General features: G+C 39.4%; 1 protein-coding gene across 1 annotated transcript in view; it reads right to left on the reverse strand.

The window, feature by feature from the left end:
- Nucleotides 1–21,165, reverse strand: part of Ttc6 (tetratricopeptide repeat domain 6) — a 164,115-nt gene that overhangs the window by 84,294 nt on the left and 58,656 nt on the right. Inside the window, 4 exon segments of the mRNA XM_038336062.1 lie at nucleotides 3,119–3,310; nucleotides 7,779–7,909; nucleotides 12,343–12,555; nucleotides 17,156–17,251. Coding sequence (XP_038191990.1) covers nucleotides 3,119–3,310; nucleotides 7,779–7,909; nucleotides 12,343–12,555; nucleotides 17,156–17,251 — 632 coding nt within the window.

Genomic DNA, 21,165 nt, shown 5'->3' on the forward strand with positions numbered 1-21,165 from the left:
GCTCTTATCTAAAGGGAAGTGGAGGAAGAGTGTATCTGGGGGTCTGGGGAAGAGGGGATGGGGGTGCTGGAAAGAGTGAAGGAAGAGAAACTGAGGCAGGGAATGAGGGGAGGCTGGAATCAGTATGTATTGTATGAGAGACGAATATTAATTAATTAATTAATTAAGCAATTAATCAAGCAATTAATTAAGCAATTGATTAATTAATCAATTAATTAATTAAACAATTGGATAATTAAGCAATTAATTAATTGATTGATTAAACTTGACTGCAAATCCTTACCATTCTATTAAAATAGTCTTGGTATTTACCACAAATAATAATAACTATGTGTAGAGTTAGCAAAGCACTAAGGCTTCATACCCACAAGTATTATTATGATTTAGAGTTAACTACTCTTATTACAGTAAAGCAAATCCACAGTCAGAGATTCTTGCTTTGTTCTCAGTTACCTTTCTCCAGAACTCTTACTGGGGCAGGAAAAATTATACATTTCTCTGAACCTGTAGGCTCAGCAGACAGATATATTTTTGAAAAGGTTAAGCTATGTTTAGCAAGGTAATCCTCAACAGACGGATGCTAGAGAATTAAATATTCAGTACTTAAATTAACTTCTTATTTGGCACTTAAAAACAAATTGGCAAGAATTATCTTTATCAAACAGAGCATTTACTTACTCTCTTGGAAAAAGAAAAACTTAGAGCTGGAAAGAAAGCAGCATTGTTCCAGCAGTTTGCTGACTAATATGAGCTGGACGGACCCAAAACGATGGTTGGCCCCTAGAATGTTAAAGGGAACACCTTGAAACTAGATAATTTTTTTCAAGGATTGATTCAGGGATTGGACATTAGTGGCAACGAATCTGTGTGTATGCATCAGGCTTGGGTTCAATCTTCAGTACCAAAGAAAAAGAAGGAAGTATAATCCTAAAATGACTAGACCACACACACTCTGTATTTTGTACCGCTCTCTTCCCCCCACCAACCTTCACTTTAGGCTTTTTTTTTTTTATCAGACTCACTAAAACAGTTTCCAAATTTCCAAACCCCATTGTAGTGGTTTGGGTAGGAATGGCCCCCATAGACTCATGTTTTTGAATGCTTAGTCCATAGAGAATGCCACTTTTAGGAGGTGTGGTCTTTTGGAGTAGGTGTGGCTTGTTGGAGGAAGTGTGTCACTAGGGAGTAGGTTTTGAGGTCTCCAAATCTCAAGGTATGCTCAGTATGGTACAGTCACTTTTGTTGCCTGAGGATACAGATGCAGAACTCTAAGCTACCTCTCCAGTTCCTGTTCTGAGTCTGCCTACATGCCACCATATTTCCTGCCATGATGATAATGGACTCTTTAGTCCATTTTTCTTTCTTTCTTTCTTTCTTTCTTTCTTTCTTTCTTTCTTTCTTTCTTTCTTTCTTTCTTTCTTCCTTCCTTCCTTCCTTCCTTCCTTCCTTCCTTCCTTTATTTATAAGCTGTAAGTCAGCCCCAATTAGATAGTTTCCTTTATAGGGTTGCCATGGTCATGGTGTATCTTTATAGCAATAGAAACCCTAAGACACCCATACATTCATTTCAAAAAATTACCCGACTTGATAAAACTAAACTTAATAAAACATGTATATTGTGACTGGCACATGAATACTGAAAATACGTTGCTTCGATTAAAAATTAAGTATGATAATGGCTTGAATTCCTTTTTTCAAGGAGTCAAATTAAACTTCACTATGGTTGCTGAACGCTAAGAAAATGGGCCAGGCAGTGGTGGTGCATGCCTTTAATCCCAGCAGAGGCAGGCAGATCTCTGATTCAAGGCCAATGTGGTCTACAAAGCAAGTTTCAGGTTAGATAAGGCTGTTACACAGAGGAACCCTGTCTCCCCCCCCTGAAAAAAGAGGATGATTTTTAAACTGTAAAAGAATATATTAAGTGCTCCAATTTATACTCAAAGCCAATCAGTGCAAATGGATTCAGAATATACTATGAAGAGTAGCAAGCCTTAGTAATGAGGGAGTACAGTCAGAAGTGATCTTTGGAAATCTTATTCTTGAATGTCTTGAATAAACTCTAATTCTAAAAGGGGCCTGGTTTAATTTAATATTTATTATTAGGCAGGTAATGGACTTTTTTCTGAGTCCTCCCAATCTTCTGAAAGGTTAAGACTAGACCAAGTGTCAATGGTGGACAGGAGACACTGACTCCATGGAAGTGAAAGCTCACATTTGGGGTATGAGGAGAATAGGGTGATAAAAAAGTTTTCTTTATATGCATGAGAATAAGAAGGGAAACATACAATACTAAAGTAGATATCAATATATCTGGGGTCTGGGATGTTAAAATTTAATTGGGGGGCTGATTAGAACAAAAATGTCAAGTATGATGGCAGAACTGGGTTAGACATTCCTGGATTCCATTCAGTACTCAGAGATAACTTCAGCAAAATTTCTTCATGACTAAAATGGAAATTATGACTTCTCCCGTAATAGTTAAAAATTCAAATAGAAAACATGCAAAAACAGGTAACACCGAGTTTGGAATATTTTTGCTGCTAAGCAAATATTATCTCTCTTTCCCTTCCTCTCCTCTTCTGAGAAAGTTGCAGATCATGTGCTAGTCACAGAACAGTCTGTGGATTCCAATGGAAGGGAAACACTCAGAGACCTGGAATGAACTCCAAAACCATGGCTTCTGTACACTATCCATGATCAAAATATGACCGGGGACTCCAGTTCAAACATACGCTTGTGTTCTCATCCCCAAACTATGATTCTTTTACTGCATAAAATGAAATGAGGGGCTTAACTTTCATGTGCCTCCATTTCCACACCTGTACCCCAGGGTGGTCATAAAGTAAAGAAAACAATGAATAGAACAAAGACAGACGCTTGTAGAACTAGGTTCATCAATCAAATTGATAAGTTACTGCTAGGGGTGAGTGATGTGGCTCTTGGTGATCTTGGGTTGAAAATTTAATTTCCAATAAAACCATTGAAGGTGGGACCTATAAGACTACATCATGATGGCTCTCCCGTCAATGGATTAATTAGAAGGCTTTCTCTCTTGCATTCTCTCCCTCTCTCTAAATATTCTTGACAGATTAAAACAAAATAACCAGAAAATGCTTACCTATCTCGCTGTTCATCTAAGCAGCAATCACCTAAGAGTGACGATCCCAATAGCCCAAGCATGGCCTTGTGACCTGTCCTGTTGGAGGTGTGGTACACTCGAGAAGCCAGGTGCAGATCCACAGGCAGCTCCGCATCTGGGACTGTGGCGCACAGGTCATGGAGATGAGAAATGGGATTGGCCTGTGGGATTCTGTAACAGGAAAGAAAGTGAGCTTCTTTCATCATTGTATGGGTGTTAGATAAGAAATATATTGATACTGGCAGTTCAGTTCTGGCTCTAAAACAGTGAAGTGTTGGGATCAGACACAAAACTATAATCATGGCTTATGGCAAATTTAATATTGCAGTATTGGGAAATGCCCAGAGCTTCAAATTCATAGCAACCAACACCAGACAATGAACAGGTCTAAAGCAAAAGCATTCTTCCAGTGGTCTCTCCTCACTTAAATTCTGTAACTCAGTCTAGGGTTCCTTCCTTTGCAAAAAAAAAAAAAAAAAATGGAAGAATACCCATACTACAGAAGTTCATCAGTGGAACACGGACACCATGTCTTCAGGTATTACATCCCTTCCCACTCCCAAAAATGTGCCTCCCTCTTGCCTTTCCAGAAGAGCAAAGAAGTCACGATGACCTGCTTCCTTGATGTTGCATGCCACCTGCCATCCAATTATCCCTTTAAGCATCCTAATGTGTGCCAGGCTGTGTGCAGGTGCTCTACATATTCTAGCCTTCATAGATCTGTACCAGAGAGATCACCCTTTCTCTTTCTTTCTTTCTTTCTCTGGAGCAGGCCTAGTTTGGCTAGATCTCCAAATTAGCAGTTCCTGGGATCCAAGTGCATTATTGCTCTCTGTAAACCCAATGCCTTTCCGATTAATTCAGACTGAGAATTCCTGAGAAGTGCCCTTCATCTGATGCTATTCCACGCCAGCTCTTCACTCCACTGGATCAAAAGAGCTTGCCATCTGTAGGCCATGCTCTGCAAGACAGAGCCGACGCCTCTTGAAATTCTTCATCCTCTCTGAGCTTTTCAGAGCACCCTCTAGCCCTAGATTTCCATCTTTCTCTCAATTTTGTTTTAATCTGAAGTCTTCAATTCCCCAGGTGGATGTGCCTCCTAGGTTTGAACTTCTCTTTGAACACTGGCAAAATCCTCTCCAGAGGGATTTTTTCCCCTCTGCTGAATGCTCCAAATCTCATCCCCGCTATCACAATAAACTAGATTCCTCATGCTCAAGAGACAAAATATTTGACATCTCTCCTTCACTTGCAAAACCAAAGCAAAGGAGAGGTCCATCCCTTCTCTACTCATTACCAGCTCACTCCAGTCATGATCCTCCTCAAAGACAAGGCTTGACCAGGTGAGCTGGGTACCATGCTCTCTGTCTTTTCTCATTTGCAGATCCATCTTTGCTCCCTTTACTCGGCACAGCCGTTCTCTGTTGCTTACTGCACCTGTCTGACATCTCTAAGTTTAAAGGCATCCTTCCTGGCTTCCAGCACCCATGTTAAGAATGTAGTTCTTGGATTGTGCTGCCTGCATTTAAATACTTGTAAAGTTCTCATTTGACCATAGTTCTTGACTTAAGAAGAGTAAATGCATTTAGACCAGTTTCTTGCATAACAGATGTCAACTGCTATCAGCTTGAAGGACAACACACAAAGACAGACTGCTGTCTGCCCTTTTGTTCATGTCTAAACATCCTTCAGACAATACCTTGATGACAGATGCCTCTGACAAGTTCTTTTTTTCTTTCCTTCACTTTCTGCTTTATTCCCCAGCCCCCTTGATTATGGAAGGAAGGTCTGTATTTTATAAATCACTCTCTCCATGCATTGTGCTAGCCCTGTTTTTTTGTCTGTTTTTTTGGCCCTTTCCCAGTGGCCAGTCTGATCTGTATACTGGTCCATGTATCTAGAAAACACCAACTAACAGCACGGTATAAAGAATATAGATTTTGGAGTGGTCAGGGGCAGGATCAGAAGCTTAGTTCTAGAGCTTGCAAGTTATATTATCAATTTCTCTAAAAACCTTTAGAAAAAAAGGATGGAATAAAATTTTTGAGATTTTAACTTTATGATAACAGGGGATTTAAAAAAAATAAAATGGATATTGGATATTCTAGGGCTGTAGAATTACTCATTTTATTTTTACTGTTACTGAATTGCATATACAGCATTTAGCCTATAGCTAGGCATACATGTACATTATTTAACCACACACAAAGCAGTCTATAACTTTTCCAAAATAGCATAGAGTCCAACAAGGACAGGGTATGATATTTGTGAACACTGTGAGGGAAGAGAAGAGGTACATCTGAAGTCAGCGAAATGTCTGAGATGAGAAACCTAAATGGGAGCGTGACAAACAATGATCAGGAATGCAGGGCTATGGGTTCTCCCTTACCAGAAAATGGAGAGAAGGGGGAAGTAGAGATGTGGGGGGGGGGGAGAGTAGGGAAAGGAACAGAAAGGTAAGCTCCCATGTCAAGCTTACTTGAACCATCATCCTGTATCAGACAGGTCCTGGCTAGTAGAGCGTGCCTCAGATTATGCTACTCATTGCGGTGTGTTGTGTGTTTTTTGTTTGTTTGTTTGTTTTACTTTTTAAAAAAGTATTGCAACTATCTGAATTCTTATGTTCCCATCAGCTTAACAGCACAGATTAGCAAATGAATCTTCCTTGGTATACTGAGCTAAACAGCAATATGCTGTGATGTAGAATTGAGTTCTCAGGGCAATCACTTACTTTGAGGGTTAGTCACTGGTGAGAAAAGATAGATTGGCTAAAGACAAAGGAGCAGTGTATTAGGGATTTTCAGCAATATTTTTCCAAGATTCTCGTGTATAAAATAAATTCTTTAAATGCCCTATATTTCTTCCCCTGCACTTCAGTCTAGTTTCTCTATAATGGAGGTTTCTGGAAATTAGCTTTCGTGAATTAAAATAACAAATATATATCAATAAGATCTACAAATATTTTTGGCATTCTCAAGAAAGCCTTTGTGTTTTTACAGCACACTCTCTTTAAGCAGGACTATTTGTCATTCTTTGAAATGCTAAGACATTAAAAAGAAAAGACCCTGACTCTGTGTGTGGCCACACTACTTTGCTTAATGCACTAAATGCAAAGATTTTTAGGGACAAAAAGAAAAATCAAGAAGTTTCTGCTTCATTGGTAATCTGACAGTAACTATTTATTGAAGGTAAAATACTTGTTGCCTGCTGTCACTGTTTGTTTTAATACATAATCTTGCTAACTAAATGAGCTTAAAGCAATGCAGATAAGCAATGGCATGCACAGGGTCACTTAAATGCCAATTTCACTGTTTCATCAGCTTGGGAATTCTCTACCCAGGAATCTACTCTCAACTACTAAATGGTGAGTAATGTCCATTTACAAAGTTCAAGCCAGCAGTTAAGGAAAATCAAACAGGTCGTCTTCCATGTCCAGGCCTTCCCAGTTTCCTAAGCAACAATAAGAACCAATAATTAAAGGTTCTTTAAACCTCCGTAAAGAGTTAGATGAAGGATAATCTAGAATAAAGCAGCCCATCAAACACCAGTGGTGAAATGAAGAGAAAACCAGTTTCAACAAGGATGAGTGGCAACAGCTAAACTGTGATCTGAAGATCTCGCCCCTATTCAAACTCACACTGCATTCGTGTGTGGTAAGAAGCCCCATTAAATGGGGATGTTGTAGACTTTTGTCTCATTTTGCTTTTTTTGCACAATTTTTGTCTCATTCCTCTTTTGATTGTTGGTTTCTGTTTTTGTGGGGTGATTCGTGTGTGTGTGTGTGTGTGTGTGTGTGTGTGTGTGTGTGTGTGTTTCTTGTCTTTGTTTGTTTTGGGATTTATTCATCTCTTCATTTGTTTCTTAGAGAGAGAGAAAGAATATAAAATTGTGTGGGTAGAAAGGGAGAGGTAGGAAGGATCTGGGAACAAGCCGAGGGACGGGAAAACATATACTGTACATGTTTTGAAATATACTGTATGAAAAAAATCTCAATGATAATAAAAGAAACTTCATTAAAGTGGAGACAGTGGAGAGGACATGAATGGACACCAAGGAGAAACTGAAATTACTAAGTTGATGAGCCTATGACCATGTCGAGTGAGATCTTTCTTTTATCATGATAAAATTAAACAATAAAGTAAAGCAGTTAGTTAATCAAATCATGACCAAATCCATGATCTCTACCATGCTTTATCCCAGGTGAGAGAACTACCCCTCAGAACCAGAAACAGAGAGTGTGGAGGATGCACGTGCACCCCCACTAGGAAATGCACCCCGACTAGGAAGCCTGCCACCAGTTCTTCCTTTGAGAAGTTTCCACCTGGATCTCTACACCACATGATGAGACATTAAGTTTTTCCTCCTAACAATACGTTTTCACATATCAAGCCACTTATCTCTGGATAAGAAGATGTGTAGGGGGGTGGGGTGGAGACAGCTCAGCAGCTAAGGGCACTTGGATTCCCAGAACCCACGCCATCTTTAACTCTAGTTTCAAGAGATCCAACGCCCTCTTCTGGCTCAGACACCAGGAATGCGTGTTTTGCTCATACATGTATGCAAGCAAACACTCATACACGTAAAATAATAATAAATATTTACAAAGAAAACAGAAAATATATAAACTTAAGGAAGTTACTTGTTAATTAGTTTTTTATTCTCCTGAGATCTTACAGTCTTTCTTGGTTTCAATGACTTAACAACTGGTTTACTTTTTTGTGAACGTTTGACTTCTCTTCCTCTGATTTGCAATAATTCTGAAGATCTCACCTTTAAAAACACAGAAAGCGTACCATTAAGTAAAACTGGAATATGGAGAGTTAGAGCCTTCTCTCATATTTAATGCTATGTCTCATACATAAACTCCTGATTTCCATGTGTATATCAGAATATAAATACTAAAGATAAGTTACTATCCCTAAAGCCATTCCTAATTTTATGTACATACATTATCAAAAATAAAAATGTTAGTATCATATTTTCTTGTAAGATTTTTCATTTATGACCTTAAATTACTAAAGAAAAACACAAGATGAACCCAGGGTCTCAGGCATGCTAAGCAAACACTCCACCACTAAGCTGTGTCCCAGCCCAGTCTACTCTTTTTTTCTTCATGTATGGTATGTGTGTACATATGTATGTGCTCACATGTGTTTGTGTGCATGTGGAGGTCCACGACTGATGCTGAGAGCATCTCCCATCTCTCTCTCTCTCCACCTTATTCACTGGGAGGACAGTTCACAGTTGAACTCACAGCTCACCATTTCAGTGAGTCTTGCTAGCCAGCTTGCTCCAGGGATCCCTGTCTCCCATCAGAACCTGGCATTAAAAGCAGGTGACAGCACCCTCCTGGCATTCATGTGAGTTATGGGGATTGCATCCTGACTGTCTTCCCTCCTATTCTTCTTACCTGATGTTCCCGCCCCCGTCACTTTTTTTTTCATAATATATGGTGGTAATAATTCACACACAGGGTTTTCTCCTTGGATTGACTGCTGCGTGTTTTTATTTTGTTTTGAGACTTGAGGGAGGAAGCAGGGAGGCTTTCCCTGCAAAGGCACAGGTATAGCCAGAAAAAGTAGAAACTGGCTAGGTAAAAGGAGGTTGTCACATGTTAGCTGCAGTCTTTGGGCTTACTTCTCATAAGGAGTTAGCAATCATGAAAGGAAAGCATTTTATTCTCTCCTGTAGTTCATATCTGAACTCTGCCTACAGTATCTCTACCTATCTTGGTCATCTGCATGAACAAAGTCAGGAACAGTGAACATGGATCCATACAGAGTCAGCCATTTTCTTTTCCAAACACTTCCATTTACTGAAATGTCTGTTTTGTTTCTTTACTCCCGAGTAGAACGCCTTTCATCTACCAGTCTAAATCCAAACCCCCAGGAACCATAAATACAATCTAGTTCCTTTCCATTTGACAGACAGTTGAATATATGACTATATATAATGCCTTGGACCGGTCAGCTTTCCCCCCAGATAAACAACTTTGGTCCCTTCAACTGTCACTTACATGGAATAGATTTGAAGTGGTGGCTTTTCCATCCCTTCTTCAGTCTAATTTGTCAGGGACCCTCCTGTGGTTGGATGCTCAGATATGAATACAATATTTGACATATGATATGATCAGATCAACCAACTGAAAGATGATCTTCCTATGGCACCCATCAGCTAATGTAAACCAACACTGTATCTGTCTTCCCTATCACAAAATGACATCATAATTTAAAGTTCTAAGGTCATTCACATTTGCTATTAAATCCTCTCATACTTTGGTAGACCCAAAGGCAAAATGTAAAATATCTTCATGCCTGTTAAATTTAATCTGACCTCTAAGCACCAAAATTTAGACATTATCACTGAACCCAATCAGTAAATCTCCCATATTCTCATCCACGTTATTGAGGAGTTTGCTAAACTGGACACAACCCTAGATCACACACTAATCATGTACCATATAATGCTTGACTTGGTACAAATCTAGCCAGTATTTCTAACATAATCTCACCAGAAACACTCTCAGGAGGCATTTATATGTGGTCTGCTGAAATTCAGAGCATAGCAAATAATAATTACTAATTGTTCTAAGATGTCTGTGTACCAGATGTTAAGTGCCTTCTATACCACATCTGCATAGCATCTCTGTCATAGCAAGGTAGTGTTGGCAGATGTCTTTGAAATTTCCTGCTTCGTGGAAAAGTCTGCCTGATACTATGGGCCTGTAGGCTAAAGATGGGTGCTCCAACAGTACAGAAGAACTTTGAGTGACTGTCCAGGCAGCGAGATGTCTCTGACATTTCTAGAGTTTTAGAAGTTGCTTACAATGCACTTCCTGTTAACATAGGTGATATTGCATCCTTCTGGGGTCTTTGATGGAGTTGAAAAACAAATAGTTATAATTATAATTTTCCTTAGTTATGATAAAAGATAAAGTAGATATAAATATTATAACTGTAATTCTTGCTTGATACCTATTTTGTTATATGTAATTTTACTATGTTAAAGTTAAAACCTTCCCTTTTATTTAGACAGAAAAGGGGAAATGGTGTGGGAAGTCCTGTAGATGCATTGCTTTAATTGGTTAATGAATAAAGAAGCTGCTTTGGCCTATGATAAGGCAGAATAGAGCTAAGTGGGAAAACTAAACTGAATGCCAGGAGAAAGTAGGCAGAGTCAGTGAGATGCCATGTAGCTGCCTCAGGAGACAGACACTGGAACTTTGCCTGGCAAGCCACAGCCATGTGGTAATACACAGATTAATAGAAATGGGTTAATTTAAGATATAAGAGCTAGCTAGAAAGCCACTTATGCTTTTGGCCAAACAGTACTACAAATAATAAAGTATCTGTGTGTTTATTTTGGGTCTGGGCAGCAGGGAACGAATGAGCAGCCTCTGTCAACAAGGTGGCACTGCCATTATCCATCAATACAGGCAGTTTGGTAATTAGGCCCAGCTCATATGGCTAGAAAAACCTGGGCAAAGAGCCTTGTGACCTATCCATGGAGCTCACAGTAAGCACCACACCTAGCATGTTTTTTCAGATACTTCATCCAATAAAATTATAAGAGAAGAGAGAAGGTTGGTCTTCCATGTTCATCCCTATGGAACCCATGTTCAAGGAATTATCTCTTCCTATTAGAAGGGTTGAGGCACAAAGTTTTTAATAAGCTATTTAACCATTCTTAAGTGCCCTACAAGACTGGAGGAGCACAGAGATTGCAGAAATCAAGATCTTTGCCCTCAGAGCCTAGATTTTTGCAGTTGCCCATCTCGCCTTCGGAATCCCAAAGCAGGCTCTGGGTCTCTGTCATTTAACAGTGACCAGCAGCACTCTGCCATTCAACACCACTGCGGGTGGAAAGCACCGACCTGAGCCAACCTGCTCACACCAGAGTTAATGCTCAACATCTCTCACAAATCTCAGGGTTCAGGTTTTAGAAAAAAAATATTTCTAAAGACCACTTGTCAGATTTTAAGAGAAGCAGGGGTTCATCAGCTTCCCTTTCTCTGTCATATGTCTGTTTATTTAAAAACTTCAATCTTTTTTCCCAAAACTAAACTGAGGAAGCTCTGTCATCTGCTGTCATTACTTTATCCATGATGACAGGGTTGTCTTTCTCCCCCCACCTCTACCTCTGCACCAAAATAACATAAAAACCACCTTTTTTGTTCTTAATCCTACAGGGGTCTCAATGCCTGAATCTCAGCCCTTCTGAGGTAACTTTCAACAGCCACAGGCCACTTTCCTAGTAATTTGTGATATGCATTTTGTCTTTCATGTGTTTTCAGAACTCTGGAGAATCAGTCATAAATGTGGATTTGGGTTTAGAGACTCTCAAGGCTCTTAAACTTTCTTCCATTTGCGATCTTGGGTCACATTATTTTATAGGCTGTTAATTGCTCTTCTAGAAAGCTACCCATTCCTGTTACTGTTGTATCTGGCATTTCTTCGCCAAGTTGCTATCACATCTGTGCACTTTTCTCTGCTGTTGATAATGACTTACCTCCGAACACTAATAGGCCCTACTCTTGCAAAGAGCTTCTAGGAGGAGAATGGCCAATAAGGCAGTGATCCTGCAGATTCTGTTTGTTGCTGGAGATCTACCAGCATGTGTCTGAGCAGCTAAAGTGACTTACCCTGACTTCCTCTTTCACCTAGATATATCTATTAGCTACAAAAACGTCGCCTGCTCTCCCAGTCTGTCTTGATTTCCTGGACCATTAACACTACAAATAAAGTGTTTGGCCCATATGTAGAGTTAAAGTTCATGGATAGTAACTGACATTGATGATACAAACAAACAGCCATAAAGTTCTGGAGAACATTTGCCCAACAGGAAAGACCCCCCCACACCAGAGTTACAAGGCAAATGTGTAAGCATTACCAAGCTCACCCAGGCTTAGTCCTGGGACTACACTTCCCAAATCCCATCAGATGCTACGTAGGAAATGGTGGCCAGTGTCTGAAGAACCCAGATGCCCTCTTACCTTGAAAATCTGTCCGTCCTTCCAAGAGACACTACCTCAACCTTTGCCTGGGTACTTCTTCACAGTTACACATCCCCAGTTTGCACAATTCTATGCGTTCCCAACACAGACAGCAGTGTTTTGCTTTGCTTACTTCCTCACAGTTGCACATCCCCAGTTTGCATAATTCGACATGTTCCCGACACTGACAGTAGTGTTTTGTTATGCTTACTTTTATAGTTGACCGCCTGCTTGATTTCACATCAACTGAGGGACGACCAGCTTCCGAGGGCTTACTGAAGTCCTCTAGTGGCATAATTTCTAATGCTTCCTGGGACTTAAACGCTAAGTTCTCTTCTCCTATGGCTCCCCAATCCAAAAGATCCTCCTGTTCAATCTGGAAGATGCTGGACACGGCCTCAGGGAGCTCCTCATGAACACTTTGCTGGAGGAAAACACAAAGACGGGAAGTTCATCTTTCTGGTCCTCCCAGGGTCTGCGGTTCTCCACTCTGTTCATCTATGCAGCAACGGAGTGGATAGGTCAATGTGTGTCTGAAAGTCATCTGAGCTGGTAAGGTTTTTTTTTTTTTTTTTTTCCTGCAGATTTCAAAAGAAAACTTCAAATTGACCTAATGAAAAACCTGAAAACCAGCAAATTATTTTCTCTGGCTTTATGTCACCAAATCCCAAGGGAAAAAAATCTGCATAGACACATTTCTATATTAGTCAATTTTTAAAAGATTATTTGGGATTATGGACCACTGGGAGTTAAATACCTCAGTGTCTCAAACAATAGATCTATAAATAAAAGTCTGCATTATATAGAGTGGCTTTACAGTATGATTATACCATTTTGTTTTACACCACACAAAACACATACAATGCACAAACAACACACACAAAACACACATACATCACACACACACAATAAACCACACACACACATGTCAAACACCACACAAGTGTCTTTGTTGTACAAGAATAGCTGGATCAGGAGCTTATAAAATATAGCATTAACCATAATTATTATAAAACAATTTTTATACAGTGATTGACTGGTGCTATTAAAAGAAAAATTAACAACATGATGGTATTGAGTCAAGTCCTGAATTTGAAGCACAATTAATAAAAAGTCAATTAGAAAAATTGGAGTTCTACCTGAAGACCCAAAAAGCAAAGCAGTCAGCCACTGGCTCTTACCTTAACCTCAGTCCAAAAATGGCAATGCTGTCTCCAGGAATCTCAGACTAAGATCATGCCTGAGAGCTGTCTCCTCCCATCTTATAATCCTCTCTAGTTCTGAGATTAAAGGCGTGCACCACTGGGATTAAAGGCATGCACCGCCCGGTTTCTATGGCAACTAGTGTGGCTACTGGGATTAAAGATATGTGTCACCACTATCTTGGTCTGTAAGGCTGACCAGTGGGGCTGTTTTACTCTCTGATCTTCAGCTAAGGTTTATTTATTAAAATACAAATGAAATGCCCCTACATGGATCTGTCAGTGCACAGATGTCTGATCCTGATCAAGTTACTTACATTATTTTCCTCATTGATAAAAGGGAAATAGAGCCCTTTTCAGGCAAACAACAAAGAGATATATTGAGTGATTACATGCTACACACTCTGCTTTCTCACTGCCCACTTGTGGTCAGCTGATGTGTCTTATGGTCCATAGCTTTGGATGCTGTCAACCATTTTCTGTGTTTTGCATTCCTCTGTTCCTAGCTTCTTCCATGTAGTCTCACAAAGTTCAGACTTGGGAGACTGAACAAATGGAAACAGCATTCATCAAAACTGAAAACGGAGGAATAAAAAGCTCAAAGGAGGGCAACAATAACCCTCCAGCTACAGTTCTGCCTGCTTCAGGAATCTGACCAGGCTCACGGGTCCTCCACCCTCTTCCTAGCATGCCACTCTTGTGTCTGCCTCCATTCCGGCGGGTTAGTGCACAGCACTGTAACTGCCTCAGCAGCAGGAGCATCGAGCAGCCTCGTCTATCTAAATAGCACAGATCCACACACGAGGAACTATATAAAACCCCACCCTTTAAGATGAAGAAACTGAGGCTTTGACAAGCGAAGTAATTTGACCGAGGATAGACTCTAAGTAGCAAGGCTGTCCTCCAGGCTAGACAGCCTCCTTCTAAAGTGCGCACTGCCAACTTTTCTTTCACTTGACATAGATTAATCGTTCTGGAAATGGGGCTCATGGATCCCTGACAATATTTGGAACCCTGGTAGGAGGGCTGCAGTGGCAAGTTACTTTAATAATACTGAACTGCTAGTAGCCACCTTTTCCCGTGTGGAAATCCACACAGGTGATGAAAGCCTGTGGTGAATGAAAGGTGAACACCACTTCTCAAACGCTCAACACGTGAGATCGTGGGTCATCTAAGGTGAAGACCTGAGGATTTAATTGCATGTGTGCATTCAGTTAACACATCTGAACTCTGATTCCATACTGCAACAAGTCTTGAAATACCACTTGTACATTTTTTGTACATTAACCAGGAAAAAGATTTATAACTGTGGTAAAAGCTATTAAAATATGACTCACTTTCCAACCTACATGACACTATATTTAATGTACTTCATTTGAAAGAATACATTGCTACATATGTAGATACATACATACATACATATACACACAAACATATACATGCATATATACATAAAGTATATGTGTATACACCATTTTCTTATTATCATTTGTGCAGGAGTGTGTGTGTGTGTGTGTGTGTGTGTGTACAGGTATGTGTGTGCAGATCAGACAACAACTTTGCAGAATTGCTTCTCTTCGACCATAGGATCTAGGGATTGAACTAAGGTTGTCAGGTTTGCCCAGGAAGCACGTTTACACACGATGCATCTCTTAGGCCCTGAAAATCATATTTTATGTTAATATATAATTGGCTTTCAAGTACTCTCTTAAAGGAAAAAAGAACGACTTAAATTTCTCAGTTTTCCTCTCCAATAGATAACATTAATTGACTTAATTCACTTGTACCTTTTTGATTTTTCAAGACAGGGCTTTTTTCACTGTGTAGCCCTCGTTGTCCTGGAGCTCACTCTGTAGACCAGGGTGACCTTGAGTTTACAGAGATCCCCTGCCTCTGCTTCCCTTGTCACGGGATTAAAGGTGTGGGCCATCATCATTTAGCAGCATAATTCACTTTAAAAAAAATTTAAAGTGTCCAAAGCATTTGATAGTAAAAAACTTGGGTTCTTCAAAATCTTAGTTCAAGAAGCTCTTCAAAAAAAAATTATAGGGCTAGCAAAATGCCTCAGTGGGTAGAAAGAAGGATTTGTCATATTAGTTTGATGGCCTGAGCTCAATCCCTAGAATCCACATGAAAACAAGATGCAGCAGAGGCAAGCTAAACTGGAGTTTAAGGTGGAGCAAAAACAGAGACCCTGCCTTGGCAAGGTAGAAGGACAGAACCAACTCCAGAAAACCTGTCTGACCTCTACACATGTACTGCAGCATAGACAAACCTGCATACACACACACACAACACATACACAATATATAACAACACACACAAACATCATGCACACATAACACATGCACACACAACACACACTACACACACAACACATACACACAACACGCCATACACACAAAACACACCACACACACACAACACACTACACATAAATACCATACATACCCAACACACACACAACATACACACAAACACCACACACAACACATACAATGCACAAACAACACACACAAAACACACATACAACACACACAACACACACACAAACACCACACATACAATACAACACACATACACATAATACACACACGAATACCACACATATATCATACGTATGAAGACTACACACACACCACACCTTACCACGCACACACAACACACACATAGACACAAAGACACAATTTTTAAAACACAATTTATCACATTTCTCTTTAATATTGCAAGTATATGTCACACTGTAGGCATTTTATCACTATTTGTAATGAGCAGATGAATAATGGAAAAGAAATTGTTTCAGTTTTCATTGACCACATACTTAACCTTTACTAGAATACTTACAGTAGCATACTGCTGTCTTATTGGCCTAGGTACTGAAGGAATCACTCCTGGACAAGAACTGTTCTTCCTTTGCCCCTTCTACCAACCTTGTCTAAAACAGTTCAGGAGTAGACTAAGTCAATCTTCTATTGGTGATTTTCTATTGATCAATGGTGCTACCTTGTAATCAGAGACTGTTGTTTGTTTCCCATCCACCCAGACCCAAATAATCACACAAAAACTATATGAATTACAATACTGTTTGGCCAATGGCTTAGGCATATTACTAGCTAGCTGTTACATGTTAAATTAACCCATTTCTATTAATCTCTGTATTGCCACGAGGCTGTGGCATACTGGTAAGGTTCCAGCATCTTTCTTGTTTGGCAGCTACATGGCATCTCCCTGACTCTGCCTTCTTTCCTCCTGCATTCAGTTTAGTTTTCTTGCCTACCTATATTCTATCCTGCTATAGCCAAAGTAGCTTCTTTATTAACCAATGGTAATAAAACATATTCACAATATAGAGAGGGAAATCCCACAACATTACCTTGAAGCAGGTACCCTAGATACAGGTTAAGCCCACAGCCGCCTATGATCAGGTGCCAGATGGTCTATCCACACACCATTGACAAGTGGTTACTAGTGCCACCACACACATGAGCCTCACACAGGCCATTTGCATACAAAGGGGACTAAAGACCCAGTCCAACCAAAAGCATCTGTAAGTGTAGCAGGTCTACCACTTATGGTACCCTTGTTGCTTACAGGCCCCAGAGCTTTGTGTAAAGAGAAGGTTCTATATGTTTTCTGGATGCTATCCTAAAATTATGTGTGTTCTCACCATATATACACATATATGGGGTCATATTTTCAAATCTCTCATGTAAAGCAACCGATCCTTATATCTTCTGAAGAAAACAGCTCTCTACAAACACTCAGTCCATAGGAGACACACTATTACTTTAACACAAAGAGGATATTTAGTGAAGATTTTACCGTGACTGGCCGTTCCTTTAAATTTTCCTGTGACTCTTTCTCCTCTTTTATCTCAGGTGTTTGTCTGAAGTACTTTTGTTCCATCAAAGAAATACCCTTAAGAGAAAAACAAAGTAATGTCAACTTATAAAAATCACTGAAATGCATTATTTAATATTGCAAAAGTAATTAAAACAGTAAATTAGAAATACCTAAGAGAAATATAAAGTACTCAGTAACATTCAATAAATGAAAAAAGTTTTTTAAAAAGCACATGAAACATTTTTGTGTGGCTGGGCTTGGTTATACATGCCTTTAAACCCAGTACTTAGGAAACAGGCAGACAGATCTCTGAGTTAGAGGCCAGCCTGGTCTACATAATGAACTCAAGCCCATTCATGGTGTGGGAATGGTTTGTATTCTGTCAATTATTTTTTAAATAAATGCTGATTGGCCAGTATCCAGGCAGGAAGTATAGGTGGGACAACCAGACAGGAAGTAGAGGCAGGTCAATGAGAACAGGAGAATTCTGGGAAGAGGATGCAGTCCTGATCCAGCCACAGAAGAAGCAAGATGTGACTGCCTCACTGAAAAAGGTACTGAGTCATGTGGCTAACACAGATAAGAATAATGGGTTAATATAAGTTATAAGAGTTAATAAGAAGCTTGAGATACTAGGCCAATCAGTTTATATCTAATGTAGACCTCTGTGTGATTTCTTTGGGATTTAACAATTGTGGAAACCTGGCAGGACAGGAAACCCCATCAATACATTCAGGCCTTATAGTGATGCCCTTTCATCACACACATGCACCCCCCAAAATGTTTATTCTATTTCATGGACATTTAGAATGTTGACTGTTATAAATAGATGATTAAATTTAATAATACAGCTATAGCTGGGCAGTGGTGATGCACTCCTTTAGTCCCAGCACTTGGGAGGCAAAGGCAGGCAAATATCTGTGAGTTTGACGCCACTGTGGTCTACAGAGCTGGTGTAGGAGGGTCTTCTGTCTATGTGTTACTTTCATTGGTTAAATAAAGACACTGCCTTGGCCATTTGATAGGGCAGAAAATTAGGTGGGCGGAGTAGACAGAGCAGGATGCTGGGAGAAAGAAGGCAGGCAGAGAGAGCGAGCCATGGAGCCAGCAGCCAGGTCAGACATGCTGAATCTTTCTTGGTAAGCCAAGACATCGTGACAAAATACAGATTAATAGAAATGGGTTAATCAAGATGTGAGAGTTAGCCAATAAGAGGCTGAAAATAATGGGCCAGGCAGTGTTTAAATGAATACAGCTTCCATGTAATTATTTCGGGTAAAGCTAGCCAGGAGCTAGGAACCGGACTGTGGCCTGCCACTCCTCATTACTACACCAGGACAGAATCCAAAGCTACAGAGAAACTCTGTCTCAAGAAACAAAAACAACAACAAAAAATACAACTATTTAATATTACATTGGCTACTCTAAAACACTGCCATTTTATCAGGCATTATAAAGCATTAAACAAGAAACAAATTAAATCTAAAGTTTAATCCAAGCAAAAGCAAAAAGGAATATGAACACACTTTAAAAACACCGCTGCCTGGCACTGTGTCACTTTTACCATAAATAATACTGGTTGTAATAACCAGCACTCTGCTTAGCTGTGGTCATAAGAAGAATTTACAAGGAGAGACAATAATCAATAGTAAGATCTAAAAACATCCAGACACATTCATGTTCATTATTGCTTTGTTCATAACAATCAGGAATTATAAACAGCCTAAATGTCCATCAATTGAAGACTAGGTAATGAAAATGATATGTTCACACAATGGAGCATCATTAGCTGTTAAGAAAAATGAAATTCACAGATAAATGGATAGCACTAGAAAAACAAATCATTGTGAATGAGATAATCCAGACCCAACAAGACAAATATTGTATATTTTCTTTTATATGCAGATGTTAGCTTTTAAGCTTTCAAAATGTGTGCTACAGTCTGAATAACCATAGAGATTAGGTACCGAGAAAGGGACTGGGTCATGGAGAGGTTCTTTCAAGGAAGGGGAGATAGACTATAGTATTATAAAGACACAAAGGGGAAGGAACTAGAATTAAATGTGGAGGGGAATTGGCAGAAAGGGGTTAAGGACGGAATAAGTGGGAGGAATAGATAACACTAAAGGCCATTTGAAAAGTTATATGTAAACCTATTATTATGGAAGCTTCCTAATGTAATATATGAAAAGAATCTAAAAGAAGTCACCAAATAATAGGAGACACCATTTCCCATAGACATCTTATGCCACCAAGTAAAATCCTATTGCCAGGAATGGGCTACATTTTGCTGAGTCATTGGCTAAATGGGCCCCATGGAAACTCCCAAACATCACAGGTTATTGCCAAGGTTACTGGTTGCTCTCCACAACCTGATGGTAAAGCCCTGTTATTGAAGGCAACACTTACTTATATCATCAAGCAAGAAGTCAAGCTAGTGCCTAACTAGACGCTTTCCTCCTACTGGCAGGTTCTCTGCATCCTACCAGAAAAGGAAGGTAATCATCAATATTACTCAGCTCTTAATCCTGTGACCTAAAACAATAGCATGCCTGCAAGAGACATTGGTGGAATAGTGGCACAGGTGTTATGGGAGTAACCAACTAATTTTTATTGAAATTTTTGTGGAATGTTTTTGTTGCTTTTTGCCTTTGCTTCTTGCTGCTTGTTTGCTTGTTTGTTTAAGGAAGAATGAGAAAAATAAAGTTTGGTGGGTTAGGGAGGGTGACAAGGAATTAGGAGAGAGAAAAAAAAACATGATTAAATATAGTGTATGAAGAAAGATTTTCAATAAAAGGGCAAAACACAATGTGAAGTTCCCCAACTTAGAATGGCTATTCTAGCTGTATAGAAGTGCACTGGAGATACATAGGTTTTATATATGGTCAACCTTTTTGTATTTTTATTCTCAATGTTTTACAATAAAGTTTCAATTTAGAAAAAACATAGCCAATTAAAAATATCAAATATCACAAATAAGACATTGTATAAATATATTTACTTGGCATATCCAGAACAGGTAAATCCTTAGAAACAGAAAGCCAATGAGGGGCAACTGAAAGGCTGGAGAATGGGCAAAGATCAGAAAATAGAGAATGACCAATGAAGCAAAATGTCTTTTAGGGTGACGAAAGTTTGAAACTACATAAATGTGACAGTTGTTCAACAGTTAACTTCTAGATTTTTTCTGTTTTCACTAATCCAGCAACAGTCACTATAACAATATATTGTTCATTGATAAAAATGAGTGTATTTTTGTTTTTAAACTAATAAACCCTGATCAACCCATACTCAATATTTAAAGATATATATTATAAAAGCAACAGTTTTGCTAGACATAGTTAGGCATAAGATGTCTAAAGGAATTGTATCTCCTATTATTTGGAGACATGCCTTAATCTCAGTACTTGGTAGGCAGAGACAGACAAAACACTCTGTCTTCTAGAACAGCCTCATCTACTTGGACTACATAGTAAGACCAGACAAGACTACATAGTGAGACCCTGTATCAAAATAAATAAATAAATAAATCAACAACTTATTGATCACAAAAATTTTGTTGATAATCGACAGAAATTTTAGTGACCAAACACACAAATAGAAGGTAATGGGCAAGGTTCACACACTGAGAAAAGCATAGCCATACAAGACAACACCCGCCTATAATCCCAAATACTGGAGAGTCTGAGGCACAAAGACAGGAAGGCCTCTCTGGACTACAGAGTGAGCTCAAAAACAGTATGTCTATTTTATTAAGATCCTCTCTCTCCCAAAATCAAAATGTGGAAAAGGAAATGGAGACAGAGGTCAGTGTTCCATGCACTTCCCAGCAAGCACAAGATTTTCCATGTTTCTATGGTCAATCTCCAGAACAAATCCTTGCCTGACGAGAGAGAGGAGGGAGAGAGCGAGAGAGAGAGAGAGGGAGAGAGACGGAGAGAGCGAGAAGTGGAGAGAGAGAGAGAGAGAGAGAGAGAGAGAGAGAGAGA

The sequence above is a fragment of the Arvicola amphibius genome, chromosome 7 (assembly GCF_903992535.2).
Source record: "Arvicola amphibius chromosome 7, mArvAmp1.2, whole genome shotgun sequence".
NCBI lineage: Eukaryota > Metazoa > Chordata > Mammalia > Rodentia > Cricetidae > Arvicola > Arvicola amphibius.